The 24571-nt window shown below is 43.7% G+C and overlaps 2 protein-coding genes across 3 annotated transcripts in view; one reads left to right on the top strand and one right to left on the bottom strand.

Moving 5' to 3' along the window:
• Aldh1l2 (aldehyde dehydrogenase 1 family member L2) overlaps nt 1–14947 on the bottom strand; it is a 40670-nt gene extending 25723 nt beyond the window's left edge. The window contains exons 1-6 of the mRNA XM_027392519.2: nt 14900–14947; nt 7226–7370; nt 4726–4960; nt 2438–2603; nt 661–762; nt 399–488 (exon numbers count right to left, since the gene is read on the bottom strand). Of these exons, the coding sequence (XP_027248320.1) occupies nt 399–488; nt 661–762; nt 2438–2603; nt 4726–4960; nt 7226–7370; nt 14900–14947 (786 nt within the window). The remainder of the gene's footprint in view (nt 1–398; nt 489–660; nt 763–2437; nt 2604–4725; nt 4961–7225; nt 7371–14899) is intronic.
• A 5277-nt stretch (nt 14948–20224) lies between these two features.
• The window catches only part of Washc4 (WASH complex subunit 4), a 59488-nt gene continuing 55141 nt past the window's right edge, over nt 20225–24571 (top strand). For both annotated transcript variants that reach the window (XM_027392517.2, XM_027392516.2), the window contains exons 1-2: nt 20225–20362; nt 22804–22943. In XM_027392517.2, the coding sequence (XP_027248318.1) occupies nt 20302–20362; nt 22804–22943 (201 nt within the window). In that variant the 5' untranslated portion in view covers nt 20225–20301. The remainder of the gene's footprint in view (nt 20363–22803; nt 22944–24571) is intronic.

Genomic DNA, 24571 nt, shown 5'->3' with positions numbered 1-24571 from the left:
AGGATCACAAATTTGAAGCCAGCCCAGGCAACTTAGTAAGATGGGGCCAAAAGTGTGGCTCAATGTCACAGTACTTTTGTGGCTTGTGCAAGGTCTTGGGTTTAAATGCCACCAGTATACACACACACACACACACACACACACACACACACACCACCACCACCACCACCACACCACCACCACCCACCAGTATACACACACACACACACACACCACCACCACCACCACCAGCACACACACACACACACACACACCACACACACATACACACACACAGAGAGAGAGAGAGAGAGAAAGAAAGAGAGAGAGAGAGAGAGAGAGAGAGAGAGAGAGAGAGAGAGAGAGAGAGAGAGATTGATTGGGGGCCTTGTATGGGAATATATACCTTGAGAGCATACCTGTCCATTTATCTCTGCCCAGGCCCCAGGGACCTTATCATGACCTCGAATCCAGTTATGCAAAACTTCAGCAGGCTGGTCCCAAAAAATCTAGGTGAGCACAAATAAAGACTGTGAAGCCTAAAGGTGCCAGGAACCTTTCTCTCCATCAGGGACAGGCATGGGGACACACAGAGCCAGCCTTTGGGTCAGGAAATGGTATGCTGGGAACTACTCAAAGGGAGAGGGCTGTGACTTGGCTGTGCATTACTGATGCAAGTACCTCAGCATTTTCCTTCTTCCGGATCCCTTCATATGATGCCCCCTCTTCTGGCTGGGGAATTCGAGGAGCTTTTCCATCAGCTATGAGTTGGACGGCTTCTACCTAAAGTCAAAAACATCACCGGTGTTACAGCCCAGTGATCCACAAAGGCGTGGCCTGTCTAGTGGAAGTTCGTGTCCAACAGACCAACTGCATATAACTCTGCTCCACAAGTCAGGCTGTGATGACTGCCATTCATCAGGTCCAGTGTGTGCCAAACACAACAGCTACTTTAAGTAAGTTACCCCTTGGAGACATCACATGTATCCTGAAAGGTGTACATCACATTCCTGTTTAGCAAATGAGGAAGCTATGGTTTCAGGAAGAATCAAACCACTAATTCTAGATTCAGCCACTATGAATGCCACCAAACACAACATTATACATAAACTAACTTAAAGCACCAAAACTTTTGTTTGTTTGTTCATTTGGTTAGTTGGTTGGTTGGGTTTGCTTTGGTTTTGAAAGAGAGTTTCTCTGTGTAGTCCTGGATGTCCTGGAACTCCCTCTCTAAGTAAGCTGGCCTCAAATTCAGAGATCTGCCTGCCTCTGCCTCCCAAATGCTGGGATTAAAGGCATGTATCATCATGCCAGTCTAATTTTTTTCTCTTTTGGTAATTGCACATCTTTTGACTGTGAACTTTGTAGATTACAGTGTCATTTCACAACAATAAAAGATTTGATATGCCTGGCAGGATTTACACCTACTTGTGCCCACTCTCGATATCAAGCCTGCACTCAGGCATGAATTCTTATTGGGCTGGAGTGCAGCTCAAGGGCAAAGCTCATGCCAAGCATATGCAAAGGTCTCAGGTTCAACCCAGAAAGATGGGAGGGCAGGAGGAGATGGCTGTTGTGTTCATTATGGCAATGCTAGCCATCCATGACTTCACTTCTTTCCTGCCACACTCACTGGGAAGTCCATGCCCATGTGCTATTTTGATTATAATTACCAGTTTTAAGCACCTGCTGTGTGCTAGATGCTTTACACAAATGATATCATTTAACTTCCAGATTACTCCTACAAGCCAGACAGTGTTTTCCACATTCTACACAGGAAGGAACCAAGGCCAAAGAGGCTGAGGGCCTTGCTGTTGTCTGTAAGTGGCAGCACAGGGACTTGCAGAGAGGTTTCTCTAACGCCAAGGACCTTCTGCATCCATCATTGAGTGACATAAACAAAGGTCTTCCCTCACATAAATGACGATAGTTAATAGAACCTTGCTGCTTTTTCTACCAAATTCTGTTTGGTGGGTAGACAACAACCAAATGGCATAGAAATTACCTGCTGAAGCTTTGAATAATTTTATAGACAAAATATTTTATTTCATGGTATATATGTATGCTCAGAGCATTTTCCCTCTGAATAAATAAATCAATAATCATATTTCACTCTGTTATAAAGACTAAGTAAAAATACCTTTAAAGAAAGTCAGTTACACAGGAAAAATTTAAAGACTCTTTATACCTCCTTACAACTAGCCATTATCAACAGGGTTGGAGATTCAAAAGGATGGAATAGTGGTCTGTTGTCTTGTCCATTCCATTATTTTTTGGGGGGGGGAGAACTAGTCAGCCTAACAGAGTTTCAAACTCCAATTGACAGGGCAGGCACTAGCCACCAAGGGTCACAAGCATGTGCCGCCATGCCTGGCTTGGCAAATTCTTGATGAAAGAAAACCAACCTTCCAATGTTAAAGGTTTCCCAAATTGGTGTTGATGGTGTAAATATACTGACCATGGCCTTGATTCCCTCAGGAAAAAGGAACCGGTTATAAAGTGCATCCACTGTGTCATTGGGGTGGACATCACATGATCTCTGAAGAAGGATGGGTCCTGTATCTAAACCATCATCTGCCCAGAAAACAGAAAACCCAGCTTGCTTATCTCCCGAGATTAGAGTCCTGTGGAAAAAAAAAAAAAAAAAAGAGTTTCGACTTAAAACAATGGCTGATTGTCCCAAGTGGAGACTTAGTCTTGTTAAAGTAAGAGGAAGTTACAATGAAAATGGAGGTAGTGAATGAGTGACCTGGGGAAGCTTAGCACAGAGCTCGAGTCATCAGAGCTCGCAGAAGGCAGCACCCGGCAGGTGCTGTGTGATGCATCCTCATTATGTATGGTCTGCAGTAACGGCTTGTGCTGCATCCTAAGAGGTGCCAGCCCCCCCACACACACACACTGATTGTGTTCTTACTCGGGACTGAGTAATTTTTATTCCTGCTTGTACTTCCTACACTGCACTTGACCATAATCAGTCAGAATAAGAATGGAAAATAAAACAGAGGGCATCCAGCACAATGTGAAAAGGAAAACTGATTAACTTAGCAAAATGTCACCTAAGATTAGAATTAGCTCCAGACTGGCTGCATAACCTGGGGTAAAATTCAGTTGATAAAATTAACTATTCATACTGTGTGTGCTGTTTACAGTCTCAACTAAGAGAAACACTTAACTTAGCTCTATATGGGTTTATAATACAAACAATAAAGTGGATATGTGAAAAAATAAACACATATCAGCGAGCAGGCACTCGTGGAGAAATTGTAAAGTGGTTGTTGAGAAATGCCCTAAATTACTTTTTAGCTTTATTTTTACTTTTATATATGTGCTTGTGAGTGCATGCCATGTGTGTGCGGATGACACAGAGGCCAGAAGAGAACATCAGATCCCCTAGAGCTGGAGTTATAGGCTGTTGAGAGATACCTGATTTGGCTGTTGGAACCAAACTCTGGTCATCTGTAACAGCAGCAGGTGTTCTTAACTTCAGAGCCATCTCTCCAGCCTCAACCCCCTCCCTGAATTATCTGTATTTCTTTGAGTGATCAAGCAAGCAAGGTCTAAATCCAGTGGTTCTCTCTTTTTGAGAAGTGTTAAGCAACTGGTTAGCATTTCACGGTCAAGATCCTTGAAAAGATTCATATGCTTTGACCCAGTGTTATTCTGCATGTAGAAATAATTCAAAATGAAAAAAGATTCAAATGCAAATGTATCTACTACTATTACTTATAAGACCAGAAGGAAATAAATTTCTGGCATCAATCTTTAAACACAATAAAGTATTTTCAGCACATGTAAACCACATATAGATTTCTTTATGTACTCAATAAGCTGATGCCAAGAGATACCAGGAAGGTGGCAGATAAGAGAACGGAGGTTAAAGCAGTGGGAAAGTCCCAGCTCAGCCTCAGCATACTGTGCCATGGTGTTAGGTATTTAGGGTGTATCTGGAGTTGTGATTGAAGAATGTTGAACAGTCTCTATGACGAGCTTTAAGTCAAAGGAGGGGTGATGGGTGATAAAGAAGGCAGTGTCTGGTGACTCTACATTTTCTTACTTGGGAACCTTTGTGTGAAAAGAAAAACTTGTGGGAGCATCATGCACTATGAAGACATGTCAAAAGTGCAAAGAAGTCCTGTGATAAGCCAGCATGAATCAAACTGATCTTATTTATCTGATCTCAGAAGCTGTGAGACCTTGTTATAGCCACTGGAACTAATAACCATAGGCCATCCTTGAGAAATTTGGTCCCACTTTATGTAATGTCTCCAGATCTCAGAGGAGTTTACACAATTAAAGCAGCACCTTACAAGCATACTAGGTGTGTGTGTGTGTGTGTGTGTGTGTGTGTGTGTGTGTGTGTGTGTGTGTGTGTTATATGCATGTGTTTATGTGGGTGTGCACATGTGGAGTACACACATATATAAAGGCCAGAGATGGATATCAAGTATCTTCCTCAGGTTCTCCACTCTACTTATTGAGTTGGGGTCTCATAAGAACCTGGAGCCCATGGATTCAGCAAGGGCTGGGATTACAGATAGAAGCCTCCATGCCTGGCTTTGTGTGGGTGCTAGGGATCTGAACTCAGGTCCTCATGCTTGCACAACAAGTACCTTCCTGACTGAGCCATCTCCAGCCCCAAGCACATCTCGTATCTGCATCATGCAGGAAAAAAACAAAAACAGAAGTACAGTTTATTTCCGTGGATGATGGAAACAGAGACCTCACCCCTGCTATTACAAGTCTCACCAGTTGATGGCAGAAGCTCCTCTGTGCCTGGGTAGGAGGGATGGGTGGTAGATGATGGAGCCGTGCTTTGGGCTGTCAATGACATCCATGGGGATGAACTGTGTGCAGAAGGGAAGCACATTGAGCTCAGCACCCACTGACTGGTAGGCTTCTGCCACCTCCTTGATGGTTTTACCCTTGACTCTCCATCTAGGGAACTTGAACACAGGGGTTCCATCTTTCTCTGCAGCTAAAGCTGAGCACAAAAATAGAGGTTGTCCTTTTTAAAAGGCCATGGTCTTTTTTAAATAACATTTTTATTAATTTATTTTTTACATTCCAATCTCAGTTCTTCCTCCCTCCCCTCCTTCCGCTCCCCACCCACTGCCCCACCACCTCCAGGCCATGTTCTTATACTAACACACAGTAACATCACAATTTCACCAAACCTTTACAGGTTAAACATCATGGAGGATAACTCGGATTGTGACTGGAGTTTAATGTTGTTATCATTGTATCAGGTTCACCCATCTTTCTAGGGGGACATTATACATCTGTGTATTGAAAGTGTAATGTATTTGAGCTCAAAAGCTGGTGAGTAGATAATATTTCAGATTTTTATGGAAGTTTCTTTTCTTTTCTTTTTTGTTTTTATTTTTCGAAACAGGGTTTCTCTGTGGCTTTGTAGTCTGTCCTGGAACTAGCTCTTGTAGACCAGGCTGGTCTTAAACTCACAGAGATCTGCCTGCCTCTGCCTTCCAAGTGCTGGGATTAAAGGCATGCGCCACCACTCCCCAGCTGGAAGTTTCTTTTTTAAAAAGAACGTTAATGACATTTGTATTCATTTGGTGTGTGTGTGTGTGTGTGTGTGTGTGTGTGTGTGTGTGTGTGTGTCCTATATATTCATCTTTGGCCATTTGCAGGAGCCATGGCAGGAGGTTTTGCCTGTGTTCTTTTATTCCCTGTCTCTTCTCTCTCTCTCCAGTTACCACAGTCCTAAAGGATGAGATGATGTCTCCAGGACAAAACCTCAGCTCGGAAGCCTTGTTAAGTCCAGAAGGTGTCTGACCCAAGGTGTCTTGCATAGACTTTACATATATCCCCCACCACCTTTCATGAGTTCTCACCATAGCCAGGTGAGGCAGGGGCCACTGAATTAGAGGTTAGTGAGCTAAGTGATTTGAACAGGGTCACAACGCTGGCAAGTGGTAGAATCCACATCAGTCCCCTGATTTTAGAACATATGCTGCTAAGGCCACATTTTACTTAAGTCAGGTTGGCTTCATCTTCTTTTTCTGAGTTACAGCATGAGTCTAAATGGTCATGGCCAAGAGAACAAGATCCTGGCTCTGGGACGAGGTACCAAGGAAATGCTCCTTTCCCAGGTCTATCTTGAAATGAGGCCGATAATCATATTTGCAATCCCAAATATCCATATTCATAGCAGGGACTGCTAGTTGCCTGTCCTCCTCCAGCAGTGGCATGTCCTAGTGTAATGGCCAGCCTTGTCATCTTGACACAATCTAGAGTCACCTGGGAAAAGATTCTCAGTGAGAGACTGTTTGGATCATGTTGGTCTGTGGGCTGATCTGTGGGGGTTGATCTTGATCATCTTCATCAAGGTGTGAAGATTCATCCAAGATGTGTGGTACCATCCCTAGGCCAGGGACCTTGAGCTGTATGAATGAGGAAAGCTAGCTGAGTGCTATCATAAACCATTCATTCATTACTCTCATGCTCCAGTGGATGTGACCTGGTGAACTGCTTCAGTCCCCACTGCCTTGACCTCCTCACAGTGGTGGACTCTAACCTGAAATGGTGAGCCAAATAAATCCTTTCTTCCTTAAGTTGCTTTTATCATGGCATTTATGTGTGTATTTATTCAGCAACAGGAAACAAGACTAAGGCACATAACTGCTTCAAAGACAATCTCAGTTTCTCAGGCTCCTCTGCCTAAGATCTGGCTGACTGGATATGAATGGAAGTGATATGTGTCACTTCTGGGTTATGTACTTGATAGTGGGCTCATTCTCCACTTCCCCTAATTCTCCCATTTTTGGCGAGTGTGTGAATATGTCCATGTGTGCACCTGTGTGTGTGTGTAGGCCACAGGTTAATGTCAGGTGTCTTCCTTAATCCTTCTTCATCTTATATTTTGAGACAGGGTCTTTTACTGAACCAGGAGTTTGCCAACAGGCTAATTATCTGACCAGTGAGTCCAAGGATTCCCATTTCTATAACTCCACCCCACAACGCTGCCACAACAGATGAGGCCAGGGCACCAACTTCTGTGTGAGTGCTGGGGATGTGAACTTGGGTCCTCAGGTTTGTGTGCTTTTCCCTGTTTGTTTGCTGGAACACAGACTTGGCTGGAGCTGAAGCAGCCACCTTGGACCGTGGATATGAAAGCCTTGTGTTGATAACAGCTTGACAATAGAGGTCACATGCAGTGCAGCAAAAGCAGCTCTGATCACCAACCAGCCTTGAGAGTGTTTGACCCAGCATCCCAAGATGCACTTACCTAGTGGATCAGCCTTCCCATCCTTGTCTGGAACTGTGAACACTCCCACTACTCGGTGGCCCTCTTTCTGGAGGTGTCTATAGACTTCCTGTCCAAAGAGGCTCTGGCCAATAAGTGCCAACTTCAGCTTGTTTTTGAAATAAACCTGTGAAAGAATATAGTAACAGTGACAGCTGATGGTGTGGACAGAAAACACTGGGTGACAGATATTAGAAAATGACTCAAGGGCTACCAGAAGTTCCTAGGCCTCCAAAACAAAATGACTAGTCTTGCTTCTGTGATGGCAGGAGGGTTCCCAGTACAAGACCAGCCTGGGCTACATAGTGACTTGCAGTCCAGCTGTGCTGCTTAGAAAAACAATGCTCCCCCAAACTAGACTCTCAAACAAAAACCACAGTTTCAGGCATGAGAAACCTCCTTTCAAATTGTTGGTCAGAGAAGTCCAAGAAACTCCCAAAACAATACTATTACTGTTGCCCTTGGTTGCCTCTTAGGAGATGAAGGGAAGACCTCATTGCTAAAAATGCCATGCCCTTCAGTTGTAGGATTTAGAGAAACCAAGCTCTAGACTTTGACTGGAAAGCCAAGCTGCCAGGTGAGAGAAGCAATCAATAGCCCTACCCAGCTGTGACACTTAGAAACCACAATGATCATTATGTCAAGATATCCCTAAAGGTGCAATAGTGGCACTTACGTCTAGGTGGAACCAACTCCCTATGGCTAGTGAGGTCATAGTTGTTAGGAGAGAATATAGCATTGCCACTTTACTAAACCAGTATGATCCTGACTTCATCCTAAATCTTCATCCTTATGTCCACAGGTAACTGGAGCCCTCACTCCACATCAGAGAAGCTTTCTCTTTTGGTAGGAGATGGAAATAATTATAGAAAGCCATATGATGGGTTAAGATACAGAATTGGTCATGGGGTGCCCAGCCCCCAATCTACAATGCAATTCCTGCACCTCAAATCCCAAATGACCAGCCCTAAACATACACACATATGGGCAATGCTAAACGGACTCAGAAGGTTTTATACACACACACACACACACACACACACACACACGTATGTAACAATACTAATTGAAGTGGCACATGGGAGAGTTGGAAGGGGAGAAATGTTATGAACACAGTATTCATGTATGAAATGCTCAAAACCTTTAAAGTGAAAGAGAAAGTTAGATATGGGGGCATGCATGGTTTCAGTGCTGAGGAAACAGAGACAGGTGGGTTGCTAGAGTTGCCAGCCCACCAGTCCTGCCAAATAGGCAAACTCCAGGCCATGAAAGACCCTGTCTCAAAAACAAGGTAGATGGGTGCTGGAGAGCTGTCTTGGTGGTTAGGAGCACTTGCTAATCTGCCGTGTATTCAGTTCCCGGCTCCCACCTGCAACCACCCGCAACTCCAGCTCCAGGGATCCAACCCTCTCCTGACCTCAATGGGTACAAACTCATGCTTGCGTGCGCACACACACACACACCTAGAAAAAAAAGGTGCTCTATAAATACTTTATCTGTGTATCCTATAATTAGGGCTTAAATAGAATCTTCCTGTTGGCCACCTCACAAAATTTTGAACTTCTCTTCACACAATACTAATGCCAGATATTTTTAAAAATTTATCTATTTATTTTATGTACATCGGTGTTTTACCTGCATGTATATCTGTGTGAGGGTGTTGGACCCTTTGGAACTCAAGTTACAGACAATTGTGAGCTGCCATGTGGGTGCTGGGGATTGAACCTGGGTCCTCTGAAAGAGTAGTCAATGCTCTTAACCACTGAACCATCTCTCCAGCCCCTAATGCCAGATATTTTGAGACATATAAAACACTGTTTTCAAAATACATAGAGGGACCAGGCTGTAGCCCTTTTTGGGAGTGTTTGTTCACCATGTGCAAGACCCTTAGTTTAGCAACCAGCATTACCAACAAAAGTGTGGAAAATCTCAAAGCACACAAAAGTCAAGAGGCCTCGTCCTTCAATGCAGTATGCTGGCTATATTCTACTTGACTGGCATCTAGCTAGTTGGAGTTCAATTCTAGATCAGCTGAGAAATAGAGACTAATACAGTCATTAAACACTTTCCAAGCTTAGTGGGTGTCTCCCCACTCCACCCCTCTCTCCGGTGCTGTGAATTGAACCTAGAGTCTTCAACGTGAAGCTTGCACTCTGCTACAGAGCTAAACCCCTAGCCCAAGGTGAGTTTTTAACACTGGGAAATACTCAGATTTCAGGACTTCAAGTGTATTTGTGAATTCACAGGATTCCTGAAATCTGGACTTAAGATATTTCTTGCTTTCATTTCCCCAAGTGCAGTCTGAGTATTGATTTGAGCGTGTTGACCAGGAAGATACATTTCAAATGTGGGTTCTAGATTCTCACTGCAGATCTACTGAGTCAGAATCAGGGGCCCAGGAAGCTACATCCTAATAAGCTCTCTAATGACTCCTGGGCTCACTAACACCTGAGACTCTCTGCTCCATGGGTCAGATGTGCCCTGGGAAGCTCAGGGCAGAAAGAAAAAGTAGGAAGAACTGGAAACATTTTAATGGAATGTTGGTCCATGCCACATGTTTCACATATATCACTGCAATTGACTACACACACTCTCAGAAACAGGCGTTCATAACTCATTCACAAATGAAGAAATTGAAGCAAAAAAGTATGGAGACATAGCTTGAAATCCAATAGTCACCAAGAAACAGGATGGGATGTTCCAGTTTGCTTTTCTATGGTTATGACAAGCACAGTGACCAGAAACAACTTGGGGGGGTGTTTATTTGGCTTGTAGTCCCAGGGCACAGTCCATCACTGAGGGTAGTCAGAGCAGGAACCAAAGCAGAGACCATGGAAGAAAGCTGCTTACTGGCTCCCTCCCTCATGCTCAATCAGTATTCTAACACAACCTTTCTTTCTTTCTTTCTTTCTTTCTTTCTTTCTTTCTTTCTTTTTTTTTTTTTTTTTTTTTTTTTTTTTTTTTTTTTTTTTTTTGAGACAGGGTTTCTCTGTGGCTTTGGAGGCTGTTTCAGAACTTGCTCTGTAGACCAGGCTGGTCTTGAACTCACAAGGATCCACCTGCCTCTGCCTCCTGAGTGCAAGGATCTAAAGGCAGGACTGGATGCTTTTTTTATTTTTATTTCATTTGCATGGGTGTTTTGCCTGCATGTATGTGTGAGGGTGTCTGATTTTGGAGTTACAGACAGTTGTCAGCTGCCATGTGGGTGCTGAGAATTGAACCTGGGTCCTCTGAAAGAGCAGTTAGTGCTCTTAAGCACTGAGCCATCTCTCCAGCCCCGACTGGATGCTTCTTTAGTGAACACTTTTACCTGCAGATCCACCTCCCTGTCTCTACGAAAATTCTTTAGCTGAACCTCAGGGGTGTCATCTTGGGAGCAGGCCAAGAAAGTAGGGAGGATTACAGGAGACCCCTGGGAAGTTCCGGGCAGAAGGGAATGAATGAATGGCATAGTGTCCAGAACAGGGAGGCACAGAATGCTGACAAATGGCAATTGAGACAGGAACTGCAGAGAGCTTTGTCTATTGCCAGTAATGTGTACCATATTATGAAGACAGTGGGAATTTCTGAGTGACTTTGGGCAATAGAGTGATGGATTCATTTCTGGGTTAGCAGATCTCTGAGGCAACTCTGTCCAGGCATGAACTGACTCCGAGACATAGCTCTTGTGCTTGAAAATGGAGCAAAGGGTGAAATACGAGCTGATTTTCAGTGTATTCCCAGGATGTATTTGGAGTGTGCAAAGGCCCATCGCTAGTGTAACGAACTTTCACACAGAGATGAAGCCATGCAAGTTTTACAGATGACAAGCTTATGCAACTCGATTTCCTTATTGCATCATTAAATGCAGAATGCATTCATATCAATTGTCATACTGATTTTTTTTCTCAGTGCTGGAGGGTCAAAGCTGCCACTGTACATGTGAGGCCAGTTTTCTGTCACTAGCTACACCCCCAACCCTCACCACTTTTTAAAATGATTTTTAAAGATTCACTATTTTCATGTTATTCATGTGTACGTGTCTGTGTGGATTTATGCCATGAGTGTTATGATGGCCTCAGAGGCCAGGAAGTGGTGTTGGATCCCCTGTAGCTGGAGTTACAGGTGGTGGTGAGCTGCTCAGCATGGATGCTTGCAGAGGGCAATAATAAATAAATAAATAAATAAATACAGGAGACAAAAGCAAACACTGCTTGCACAAATAAACACTGGAGAAGCCAAGAAAGTTAAACACGTAGTTTATCTCTTTCATGGAGCAAGGTTCGTAGTTGTTTTCCTGGAATGCTGGGGGTAGGGTGTAGTTTACAACCTGGTATTCCTTTGCTATATGTTGGGCCTGGCTACCCCTGTATCCCTAGAATATTGTTTGTTTAGCCCAGAACCCCTCAAAAACAAACAAATAACAAAACAAAACCTTGAACACTACTTCTAGGCCACAAATCTCATCTTTGTGAGAGGTGTCACTGTACTTTACAGCCTAAGTGACTTCTACGTTGTCTCAGAGCCAGGCTGGTCCTAGCACCCACAGGCATGTCTGCCTCAGTCAATCTCCCTAGATCCTAATCCTGAGCATTGTTTCTAAGTCAACAGCTGTACTCACAAGATGGAGTAAATTGTTTTCTGAATACGTTTGTTTTCCAAAACTGGGCTGTACTTAAGTATGGCTGAAGTCAAATGACCTGCATTAGACTCTACAAGTCCTGGCCCTGCACCATTTACCAAAATCAGGCTGATGGAAGTTTCACTCTTCACCTTGATCGGATTCTTTCCCCTGCCAGCTGTAAAGTCTACATGGATCCTCGCATAGGTACTGGGAACTGAACTCACATGCTCTGTAAGAGCGGCAGGTGCTCTGAACCTCGGAGCCAGCTCCCAAGCACCTTGAAACATGTTTTGTCCCCCCCCCACCACCCTAAAGACAGAGGTTCTCTGTGTAGCCCTGGTCCCTGGCCATTCTGGAACTTGCTCTGTAGACCAGGCTGGCCTTGCACTCAAGTTGATCTGTCTGTCTCTAGAGTGCTTGGATTAAAGGTGTGAACCACCACAGACCACCCCCCCTTTTTTTAAAAAGAAATTAAACGAAAGAATAGAAAATTTTTAAAGAGGATCTCATCAGAGAGGCCTGTCAGGAGGTGAGGAATGAAGGGGGTTGCTTAGCACAGGGGACTAGAGAGAGGGAGAGGGGGGGTTCTGGCATGAAACTGGTGACCACAGAACATTTCAAAGGCTTTCAGGAAAAGGGGACACACCATCTTCACTATCCAATGTGTCTCCATCACTGTGATGTCATCTCCCTGAGGTCTCTTCAGAGCCAAGCAGATGCTGGGACCAAGCTCTTGAACTTCAGAACTGACAGCTAGAGAAATCCTTTTTATAAAGTTCCCAGCCTCCTGTGTTTTGTAATAGCCACAGCAAACAGACTAACACAAAGTATAATTAAATACAATGGAACAAAGCTTTTGCGGTGTACATGCCTATGAATTTGGGCCATGTAAGCACTCCACAACAGTCGAGATTCCAGCACCCACTACCATTTATTTATGTTCGCAATACTCACTCCTTTCTACTAAACCTAGGTCCTAAGAACTAGCACATTTTCTTCTTTCAAAAGTGTCAGGTCAGGGAATATCCATCTCTGAATGACTACATCTGCTTAACATGCATATTTCAGTTTCGTTCCCAGCGTGGATGCCAGAGGTTCCACTATATACATGGTTACATTACATTTCGTTTATCCTATCACCAGATGAGGATGATCTTTCCAATTAGGGATGAGTATAGAACCCCCCCATAAACATCCGTAAGTGGGTTTTATTTCTCATGGGTAAATAAGTACCTAGCTAGGAATGGGGTTTGGGCTATAACTCAGTAGTGCAGCACATGCTTTGCCTGGGGCAGGCTCTGGGCTCCACCCCTGACACCATGAAAACAGACAAAGTCCTAATAGAGTGGATGGGCATCATATGGTAAAGACATTGTTTAGTACTATACCAGACTGCTCAGCAACAGGGCTCGTCTGGTAAAGGCACTTGCTGCCAAGTTTGGGGACCTGAATTTGATTCCCAGGACCAACAAGATGGAAGGAAAGAATTAACAACTGACAATTATCTTCTGTCTTCTACATGTGTGATTTGGCATGTCCCCACCCCCCAAAAAATGTGATTTAAATTTTTTTACAAAAGAAACTATCAAACTTCCAAAGTGGTTGTTCCATTTTATATTATTAGCCATGTATGTTCATTTTAACCTAATTCTTAGAGAGCACGGTCCAAAGAATGTAGCCTACATTATCTTTAGAGGAAAATGTCTCTAGTTCTTCTCTTATCTTTTACCATCCTCCTTTTGACCACACAGAACTCTGCCTAATTCCAAACTCTGGCTGTGGCCACATGTACTGCTGGGGACAACAGGCCCCTGGGACCGCCTGCTGCTTCTCCCAGCCATGTTTCTATTCCTGGTATCTGTCACCTGTCGTGTTCAGTTTTTAATCACTGAAAACTTCTGTAACCGCACGTGGAAATCTTTTCATCCTTCAAAGCCCCTTCCTTTCAGCTTTCCAAGAGTTCACTGACAAGGTGGTGACAAAAGCCAGTGAAGTGACACAGCCCCTTGCTTTCTGTGCCACCTGACCAGATTATAGAGCCAGAGTGGTTGAAAAAACTAAGGAAGGGTCCAAGGGAACCGAAAAGCCCAAGGCAGACAGATCTTGCCCTTCCGATTTTATAGACTATGAATATGAACTGATTGTAAGGCACAGATGAATTCTGGCCATTTGGCCATTTATCTAGGAGACACAGAACTTTGAAATGAATGAAAATCTGGGACAATTCTTAGCACTAGTCAAAAATCTGCCATAAACTTGTTTTTACATATGGCACTGTCAGAGAAATACCAGTGGGGGAGAATCTTTTATAACATAGCCAGGACACACCGATTACAAAAGAGATTATGTATGTACATAGGATAGATGCTTTCCTTTGCCCGAACAGCCTGAAAGGCTCCTCTCCCAAGGCCCACCGAAGTGCTGAAGGCAGAGCCACTTGCAACGTGTCAGCTCCCTTTCCATTTCTACAAGTGCTGATGCAATCCCAAGCCTGAGGGCTGGGCCAGGGCCCGGTTCTTACTCTACAGTTTAACAACGTTCCAGCGTGGCTACTCCGGCAGCGCTGTGTGGTCCTGGAAATCTGGCTGCTGCCCCTTGGTGGGAAGCACCAGGCTGCTCCTGTTTGCAGTGCTGAGCTTGCCTGGGTCTCAGTCACATCTGATAGACCTAGTGCCTATGCTCACTCTAATTCACTGTCCTGATTCTACACCGCTCACTTCGGGACTAGGGAACCATTCGGTTGAAATGCAAAAAGGAAGAAAACAGACGCTGACTCCTGTCCCTTTACCCATTGTCAGTCCCCAGCTTGTCATCCCAGTCAGACTTGACACTTTCAATAACCGTGTCTGCAGCTCATTCCCTGTAGGAGACAAAGGCACACTTGACAATTCCTATCCCGGATACTGTCGCAGCCTTCTCTTAAGTCGCCCAGTCTGAAAAAAGCTGCGGTCCTTCTAACGAGGTCTGGGCATCACTGCCCACCCCAACCTCGTCGCGCTGGCCCTGTAGCCGCTGAGGTCTGGAAAGCAAGACCAGGACGTGGATGGACTCACCTGGCCGGTGGAGAAGTGCCGAAGCGCCTGGTTGCCCACCCACAGCATGATGGAGAGGAGCGCAGATTGCCACTGCTCGGGAGGTGTGGGGAGTGGGCACCGGGGTTGCTCAGTTCGAGCTCTGCTCACGGCCCCGCCCCTCGGCTGGCAGGTCCCGCCTCTCGGCTGGCAGAGCTCCAGCCCACCCCAAGCACACGTGACCCGGAGCGGTCTTGAGAACAAATTGGTGCCCAACCCCAGGGGCATCTGTTGGAAACTACCTGGATTCCGCCTCTGCTCCATGGATAGATAGCCTAGGCGTTCACTAGAGGTGGGACCTTCCACCAGTTACTCAGGAAGAGAGATGTGCAATGGTCCATCGGAGCTACTTTTTTTGGTCACCTTGGCACAAAGTAGAATGGCCTGGGACGTCCTGATTGTGGGTGGCACCATCTCATGGGCTGGGTGGGCCCTGGGTAAGCATGCACGCATTTATTTCCCTTCCCTTTGCCCCCTATCCCCCCCCCTCTCTCTCGCACAGGTGGTAGGTACTTGAAACGAGTTAGGGCCAAGTGGGGGACAGTAAGATCCTGGAGTGAACTGGGATTCCTGCAATTGGATTCGTTTTGGAGGTCACTTTGTATGCTTGGATCTCCCTGCATAAGAAACTTTCCCTTTCTGCTTGTCTGACATGTTTGGACATAGCTAGAGAGTCCTCATAGATGTCTTTGCCATGCTGTTCAGATTCCCCAGACACTGGAACTGTGAGTTCAAATAAACCTCTTTAGATATTCCTCAGTCAAGTTCTGTTTACAGCGATACAGAATAAACCTAGGGACACTGTAAAGTTCAAAGTCATTTCACTTTGCCTGTTGTTGATCTCATTGCATAGTACAGTTTGATAAAGGTCTCTTGGGACAAACTTACAGTAATCATCAGTGACCTAAAATAGCCCCCCTCCCCCAGTTTTCTTTTTCATTTTGACCAGCAGAGAGCCCACAGACCAGGCATTTCTGTTGGCTCTTGTTTCCCTTGGTGGAATGGCTCTCCTGTGGCCCCCAGTGATTGGAGATGGCATACTAGAGTGTGTCTACTGCAGATTACCAGCAGTAGGGAGGAGGGTCACTGTGACTTCAGCTGCTGTGTCTTGAACTTCTCTGCAGGCACAGGAGTCTGCCTGTTGTGAACACTCACTCCAGCTAGGTTTTTTTGTTGTTGTTGTTGTTGTTTTGTTTTTTGAGATCGGGTTTCTCTGTGGCTTTGGAGGCTGTCCTGGAACTAGCTCTTGTAGACTAGGCTGTTCTGAACTCACAGAGATCCGCCTACCTCTGCCTCCCAGGTGCTGGGATTAAAGGTGTGTGCCACCACCGCCTGGCTAAATATATTTCTTAAAAGATGATATATTAAAAGAAACACAGTACCACATTATATTATTATTATTATTATTATTATACTTTAAAAGCAAGACTGTGTATGCTCTTTGGATAAAGATGTTTTTTGATCATTCCTGGCAGCCTCCTGAGCAGTTCCTGGAAGAGATGTCTCTGAGCACAGTTTAAGCCAATCACAACAGAACTTACATTGAAGCTGGTATGTGTGTGGGGGGGGCAGGGGGAGGGCGAATGTGGAGGAGAGAGACAGGGAAAGACTGCAGCCAGCCAGCCACTGGTCATGTTAAGTAGGTTCGGGAAAGCCCTGAATCTTCTGTCATTTGCTGTTGAATATTATAAAATAATGAAATGGATAAAGACAGAAAAAAGTCATTAATAATCCCACAACACATGGGAGAGTGGTAGGGGAGGATGGGAGGGAAAGGGAACAGGGATTGCCATGTAAAACAATCTTGCTTCTAATTCAAATAAAAAAATCACAAAAAATAATAATCCCACAACACAAGGGTAACAATTTTGTCAAGCCAAATTAAAACCAAAAAGAGATTTTTCAAAGAGTGCTATTTTGGGGATAGCCACACAGGGAACAGTCATATAAACCCCCAGCATGTATAAAGAGGTTCAGGCAAAAGGAAGGGTTTTTGTTGTTGTTGTTTTGTTTTGTTTTTGAGACATGGTTTCTCTTTGTAGCCTTGGCTGCTCTGGAACTCAATCTATAGACCAGGCTAGCCTCAAATTTAGAGATTAACCTGCTTCTGCCTCCCAACTTCTGGGATTAAAAATGTGCCCTACTAGCTGGGCATTGGTGGAGCATGCCTTTAATCCCAGCACTTGGGAGGCAGAGGCAGGTGGATCTCTTTTAATTCAAGGCCAGCCTGGTCTACAGAGCAAGAGCCAGGATAGGCTCCAAAAGAGAAACCCTGTCTCAAAAAAACCAAAAAATAAAATAAAATAAAATAAAAAATAATGTGTGTGCCACCAACACCCTAGAAGAAAGGTTTTAAAGGCAGAAGTAGGAAGGGTTACATTAGTTTTGTGAAACCATTTTTCTTGGCCGCAGTGTTTATAACAAGGGCTGTATTATTTTCCCAGAAGGTTGCATATCCCTTTGTGCAAATCTTAGAATATGGCAGAATATTTTGTGTCAATTATTAGGAAATCCTTCCTTCATGACCACATGGTTTTATTCATTTTGCTTTTTGTAAGGTTGACATCAGACCCCATTTTATTTATCTATGTACATCCGAGGGCGTGCATATGAAGGTCACTGGACAAACTGCAGTAGTCAATTCCCTCCTTTTACTGTGTGAGTCCTAGGGGCTGAACTCAGGTTGTCAGGCTTGGTGGCAAGCATTTTTACCTGCTGGGTCATTTTCCCCTCATGAGACTCTATTTTGATACTGACAACTTTTGCATTTCAGTCACAACTTGAAAGGCATTTAAAAATAAGATTAATTTAACCTTTCACTGGTTACATCAAGAAGATGAGAAACAGAAAGCATTGTCATAGTACCCAGCTTGGCGTAGATGGGTCATCCAGCCGTTGACTAAGTGAGACATGGATCTCACACAGCGTGGGAAGCAGGTTCTGGAGTGTACTACTGAGAATTCAGCTGTGGATTCTATGATGTTGGTCAGATGCTCATGTAAAGTACCAGTAGAAATGTCCAGTTGATGTAGCATAAAATCATAGTCACAGTTAAAACCATATCAAACTTTGGTGGTAAGGAATGTTTTCTTACACTCTTGGCTTTCCCCCCAAACATGTTTCTGCCGAGCCTTTCTCTTTTTATAGATCATCATGCTCTGGGTTGCCCATTTTTCAGCTTTTCTCCAGACTTTTGCTTCTGTTTGGATTTGCTAATTTCTTTACAAAGCCAGGCATGGGGCACATGCCTGTAATCCCAGCACTTAGTGAAGGGGAAAGATCTGGAATTATCTATGTATGGGAAGATCTGGAATTCAAGGCCAGCCTCAGTTGTATAGTGACTTCAAGTTTAGTCTGGGGTCCATGGGCTTAACAACAAAAACAACAAGCCTCTTGTTATAGATTATGCAACAATTACAAAATAAATTTTGGTAAAGTCCTAGAAGTTGTGTGATCTATACTTCTAAATGTAAGGACTTAAATAATAAAATTATTACAAAATGAATTTTGAAATAATCTTTTTTAAAAAACCGGTTTACTGTAATAACTAATTACTAACTAGTACCTGGTCCATAGTCACTGTGAGGTGCTTGGCCAAGTAGTTCAGTGGTGTAATCATTGTCATAGCTCCTGAGGCTCCCCCCCCCACACATATATCTCCTCTTCTTGTGGTAACAGCCACTGGTTTCCATATAGTGCAGTCTCCTGCACTCCCAGGCCAGGTGATTCCTACAGGGCTGCTTCTTCCTTTGCTCTCTGCATCCCAGGAGCACATGGCCTACACTAAGGCAATCTGTCCAGTCCATCCATCCGTCCGTCCCCCTCCCTCCCCGTTCTTTCAGTTTCTGAGACTGGTTGGAAAGTGTGCTCAAGTACCGAGAAAGGCTAGTCACTACTGGAAAGACTTGATTCTGGGACTTTTGTTCGAGCTATCAGTTAAGTGTGCTCTTTTTGTCTCGTAGGCTGGATTTAGTCTTGTGATAATGTGAGCCTGAAGCTGCTAACAGCTACCATATGGAACCTACAGAATGCTGCCAGAACCATGCAAACTACAGAAAGAAACCACATTCCAACAGGACATCAGAAGGCATGAAACCAGAGGCACAGAAGTCCTCTTGTGTTGACAGCTGTCACTGTAATACATTCCTGAGATCGGCATCGTACAGAGTGAAGATGATCATTTTTGGCTCAGATCTTTGGAGATTTCACTCCATATCCTTGCCACAGGCCCAGGAACAACAGGGCCGCTCAGCAATGATGATATCTTTCCTCAAAATAAAACCATGTCCAAACCTCAACATCTCAGAACATGCTTTTCAAGATAATATTCTATATTGATTTTTGCACTTTATAATGCAAATAACTTAAGAACTCTAGTTGCAAACGATTCAATTAATAGACACAAGGAAAATTTAAGAGCCACTTTGTATTTATCAGGATCTACTGTTTCCCATTGTCTTGTTCAAAGAGATTTGAATCTTCCTATGTATTTGTGAACACATGAGAATATATACATGCTTACATAGACTGTAATGCAACGGCAAATATGCATTGTTCTAAGATCGGCTCCTGTCCTGTTTTTCATGCCATTTGAGAACCATTTCATTTTATAGCTCTTTAGGAATTCAGAGTATGGATGTCTTAAGTTTTGTAATTTTTTGATGAGTATTTAGACTGTTTAGCATAAGCACTTACAAAAAACCGAGCTGATATAAAGCTTTTTGTGTAGAACTTGAGGTAACACAATTTCCACCCCACCTTCTTAAAAACAAGGGAAAGAAGAACAGTGATATGTGTAAAGCAAGACCAGTAGTGAGGTTGTTTGGTAGCGTTCTTAAAGTCACTACTCTTCTACACACAGAGGTCTTTTCTCAAAAAACAAAACAAACAAACAGAAACAATTGGGACAGGACATGTACGGGGGTCGGGGGACCTCGATGGTAAAGACAGAAAAGGAGCGGTGAGACAGGCGTCTTAGTCCACCGCCAGAGTGTTCTGGTGAAGGACCCTGTTTTTGCGTTGGCCCCACCCCGTTATTTCTGCTCTTTCCACGCCAGACTGAGAAACTCCTTCAGGTATTAAAAATAGCCTGGACGTAGCAAGGGGAAACCGACTATAGCCTGAGAACGGACGCAGACCGCAGCGAGGCAGGGGAAAAGATCCAGGACGCCAATAGTCACCGTCACCATGGCGGCCTCGCCAGGCGCAGGCGGAGGACTCGCTTTCCCAGCGGCCCCCGCGGTCCGCAGGGCCGAGCGTCCACTGGCTCGGGAGCCCGGGGGCGGTTCCGAAACCGGAAGTCACGTGCCTTGACAGCGGCTGGGGTGAGGCCCGCGTCGCGGCGGTGTCTGCTCGGTGCTGTGTCTGTTGGAGGCGCCGCGGCGATGGCCGTGGACACTCTGTCGCCGGACTGGGAGTTCGACCGTGTGGACGACGGCTCTCAGAGTAAGCCCCCCGGCGTCGGGCGACGCGGGCCAGGTGGCTCGGCCGAGGGAGGACGGCACGGTGCGGCGCTGCGCAGCCGCCCTCTTGGGACTCTCCCGCAGAGTGGGACGGGGCGCGCGGCGTGGCGTGACTGCCGGGGTCGTGTCCAGCAGCGCTCGTGCCGGGCGTCCCTCCCGGTAGCGGGTGACCGGCCAGCGGCGCCGCTCTCCGGGGCCCGCCCGCCCGCCACCGCGAGAGGCCAGCCCCTGGGTTGCCCGTCCCGTCTCAAGGCTCGCGCCAGATGCGCTGAGCCTTCAGTTGAGCTCTAGAAGAGTCTGGGTTCCCGTTTCGGCTTCCTGTTTTTCTTTGCTTCTCAAACCAACTTTTGAAGTTAGGGTGCACATTCTTAGAACCACAGAATATAGCGAAAACAGCTCTTCCTGGCACTAGAAAACAAAAACAAAAACATCAATCAAAATGGGACTATCATCTTGTCCCCTCTAGGCCTTCTATTGATTTTAGGTGGTTTTTAAAAACCTCCTGTAATTGTCATTGCAGCTGAAAAGTATTTTAAAATTTAATTTATTATTTTCTTATCAGATCTGCTTTGCAGTTGCTTCATGAAATCGTCCGATTTTAATTTTAAAATCAGAGGTCCAACCCAGAAGCCTTACAGTTTGTTTCAGCAAAAAGGACAAGCCAACCTAGTTATAGTAGAGAAACTCTTGAGGTTGGTCATATTTTTGTGTGATAGAAGAGAAATTGGGGCAGGTTGTTTGAGAATTTTTTTAGATGCATGTCTTTCCCCAAAGTAGGATGCCATTAAAAAAATTACTGCTGAACTGTCAATAGAGAGCATAGAATGTACAGATTTATATGTACTTAGGTTTTATTTGCTTCTACATTCCAGTCGAGCTATGTCAGGGTGCTGTGCAGTTTTTCCACAAACGTTTCTTAAGGTCATCATAAAGACCTGGGTGGAAGGATAATAACCATTTTTCTTTTTTGTAGTTTTGGTTTTTTGTTTTTTTGCATCTGACCAAAGTTGGAGTGAAGGTATATTGGGTCTGTGTTACAGCTTGAAGTAGAATGATTGACCAGTTAATCATAATAATACGTGGGCCCTCCTTTTTTTAGACTCTAGAAGGTTGGGGAAAACAGGACTGGGGAAAGGGAGTATGGATGAGGACACAATATAAGCACACGTGTGAAAAATGCCATGATGAAAACCATAACTGTGTATCCCAACTTAAAAAGTAGTAAGAAAAGTAGTTTGTGTGGAAGGAAGTGTGCTACACACTTTAACTTTTATGAGTTCACAGCTATTTGCTATCTTATCAGCAAGGAACCCCAGTGTTTCTACAGGTTTTCCATTTTTTTTTTTTTTTTTACCTTGGTCTAACCAGGTGATCTATGAGCATGTTTTTCTAGTATAGTCTTTAAGAACCCATTTGCTGGTCAAATGATACTTTGGTCATTTCCTGTGTAATAGAGTAAGACATTAACGTGGGATTGTTAGCTGTAGGTAAGAGATTTCTCTGTGCCTGGTTCTCATTAGTTTTTGGACTGTGAATCATATCTAGATTAATTGTTTTCCAAAATTAACTAAATGAGTTCTATAATGAGACAGAAGTCTTAGTGAACTGAATTGATTCCCGTGACTCGGAGCCTTAGTTACAAAATAAAGGACAGGTGTCTATATTTCATACAGTGTGAGTCAGAACATAGTTTATTTTAGAAGACAAAGATGAACAAAGTTTTATATATATATGTCAGTAAAAGACACTGAATTGGAGTTGATTTTTTTGGAATAAGTAATGAATTCTTAGGTATAAGATGGAATGCTTATTAATTTTGGTGAATAGGCTTCAGAATGAACCTCAGTCCTCTAGAAGAGCCAATGCTCTTAATAAGCTATCTCTCCAGCCCCTGTCAGCCAGTATGTTTTATTTGGCTTTTGCATCTTGATTATAATAGCTAAATATTTGAACAAGTAAAGCATTTTGGTAAGCTGGGAATTATAGAAATAATAATATAATGTAGCAGGTCTAAAACTTCCATGTAAAAAAGATTTGGATGTATTCTTTAAACATTTTACTATGTATAGAATTAATCAACCTTTAAACCTTATTCTGTAACAACAGAGTTTGGCTTCTCATCAGGTAGTTGATATCCTTTGCAACAGAGTTGTGTGTGACTAAAAAGATAGTACAGCTTCTAGACCTGAGTTGTCTGAGGCTCAGGCTGGTTAGAAACCTAAGGTGAGGGACTGCAGGTTTCCAAGTACTTTAACATATTTTGAGAAAATTCAAAGCCGAATGACTCTTTAACTTTGGAACTTTATTTCTAAGAAGTGAGGCACTCCAAAATAATAACCATGTTTTGCTGCAGTTTTTGATATTACTTGAAGTTAGTGTTCTGCCGTTCACTATTTATAATTGTAACATTCTTTTTTAATTCAGAAATTCATGCTGAAGTCCAGCTTAAGAATTATGGGAAATTCCTTGAGGAGTATACATCTCAGTTGAGAAGAATTGAGGACGCACTGGATGACTTGATTGGAGATGTTTGGGATTTCAATCTTGATCCTATAGCATTAAAGGTATGATTTCATTTCATTTAAAAAAAAATACGGTGTACTTGGGAAGAGCAGCCAGTGCTCTTAATTGCTGAGCTGTCTTTCCAGCCCTGGGAATGCTTTTTTAATGTATATAAATAAGATACTCTTAGTATATTCTACTTTAAGGCAGTGGTCTGTCACCTCTAAGAGGTTGATAACATATATTGAGCACTCCTGTGCCAACCACTGTCCTAAGTTGTACATTAGCTTTTCTTTTTTGAGATGTAACTCATAGATAATACAGTTCTTCTTTTTTTGTGTGTGTTTTGGGATATGGTTTCACTAGATAGCCTTGGCTGGCCAGGGACTCACTGTGTGGCCCAGCTGGCCCCAAACTCAGAGTCCTCCTCCTTCAACTTCTTGAATGCTAGAATTACAGGCGTGAGACATAGTACTTGACTGTAGTTTACCCATTTAAATTGTACAATTTACTGGTTTTTTTTAAATGAATTTTTTATTAATTTAAATTAGAAACAATCTTATTTTACATATCAATCCCAGTTCCCTCTCCCTCTCCTATTCCCATGCTCCCCATTCCATCCCCAGCTACTCCCCAGGGAGAGTGAGGCTTTCCATGGGGCACCATCAAAGTCTGTCATGCCTTTTAGGGCAGGGCATAGGCCCTCCCCCATGTATTTAGGCTGAGAGAGTATCCCTCCATGGGGGAATGTGCTCCCAACAAGTTACAGGCCACCTGTCGGTTCACTGCATGTTTCTCTGGATTTGTCTTCATTACATGTTTCATATGAATGAGATCATGTAGTATGTGAGCATTTGTGCCTTGAATTTCACTTAACCATGTTTTGAAAGCTCATCTGTGATACAGCCAATGTTAATACATATGTTAATACATACGTATTTTTTAAATTGATAAATGGTGTGTTCTGTTTTATGGAACCCTTATGTCACATAGCTATCCATTCTCTAGTGGATAGACATTTAGGTTTTCTACTTTTGGTTATTAGAAGTAATGCTACTTATGTGTCTTATGTTTAACTTTCTGAGGATTTTATTTTAGTTGTGCGTGCGTGTATCTTGAGTGCGCGTGCATGTGTGTGCATGAGCTGTACCATGGTGTGTATGGAGAGACAGTACAACTTGTAGGAGTTGGTTCTTCTCTTCCATACGGGTTCTGGTCATTGAACTCAGATCACTTGGCTTGGTAACAAGTGCCTTTATCTGTTGAGCTCTTTTGCTGACCCATTTCTCATCTTTTTCCTGATGGACCACACTATTTTATATCCCTATCAGTAATATGTAGGTTAGGGTTTCTCTACATCATTGCCAAAGTTTGTTATTATCTGTCTTTTAAAATCACAGCTATTGGGCTGGAGAGATGGCTCGGGTTAAGAACACTGACTGCTCTTCCAGAGGTCCTGAGTTCAATTCCCAGCAACCACATGGTGGCTCACAATCATCTGTAATGAGATCTGGTGCCCTCTTCTGGCCTGCATGCATATAGACAGAGCACTGTATACATAATAAATAAATAAATCTTTAAAAAAAAAAACAAAAAAACCCCAGCTATCCTAGTGGATGTGAGATGATAGCTCATGGTTTTGTGAAAGAATGAGACTGTCTCAGCTTTCCATCAATAGAAACTTTCAAAT

The sequence above is a fragment of the Cricetulus griseus genome, assembly GCF_003668045.3.
Source record: "Cricetulus griseus strain 17A/GY chromosome 1 unlocalized genomic scaffold, alternate assembly CriGri-PICRH-1.0 chr1_0, whole genome shotgun sequence".
Classification (NCBI taxonomy): domain Eukaryota; kingdom Metazoa; phylum Chordata; class Mammalia; order Rodentia; family Cricetidae; genus Cricetulus; species Cricetulus griseus.
Note: the sequence above shows the minus strand (reverse complement) of the source record. Positions and strands in the feature narration are given on the sequence as shown.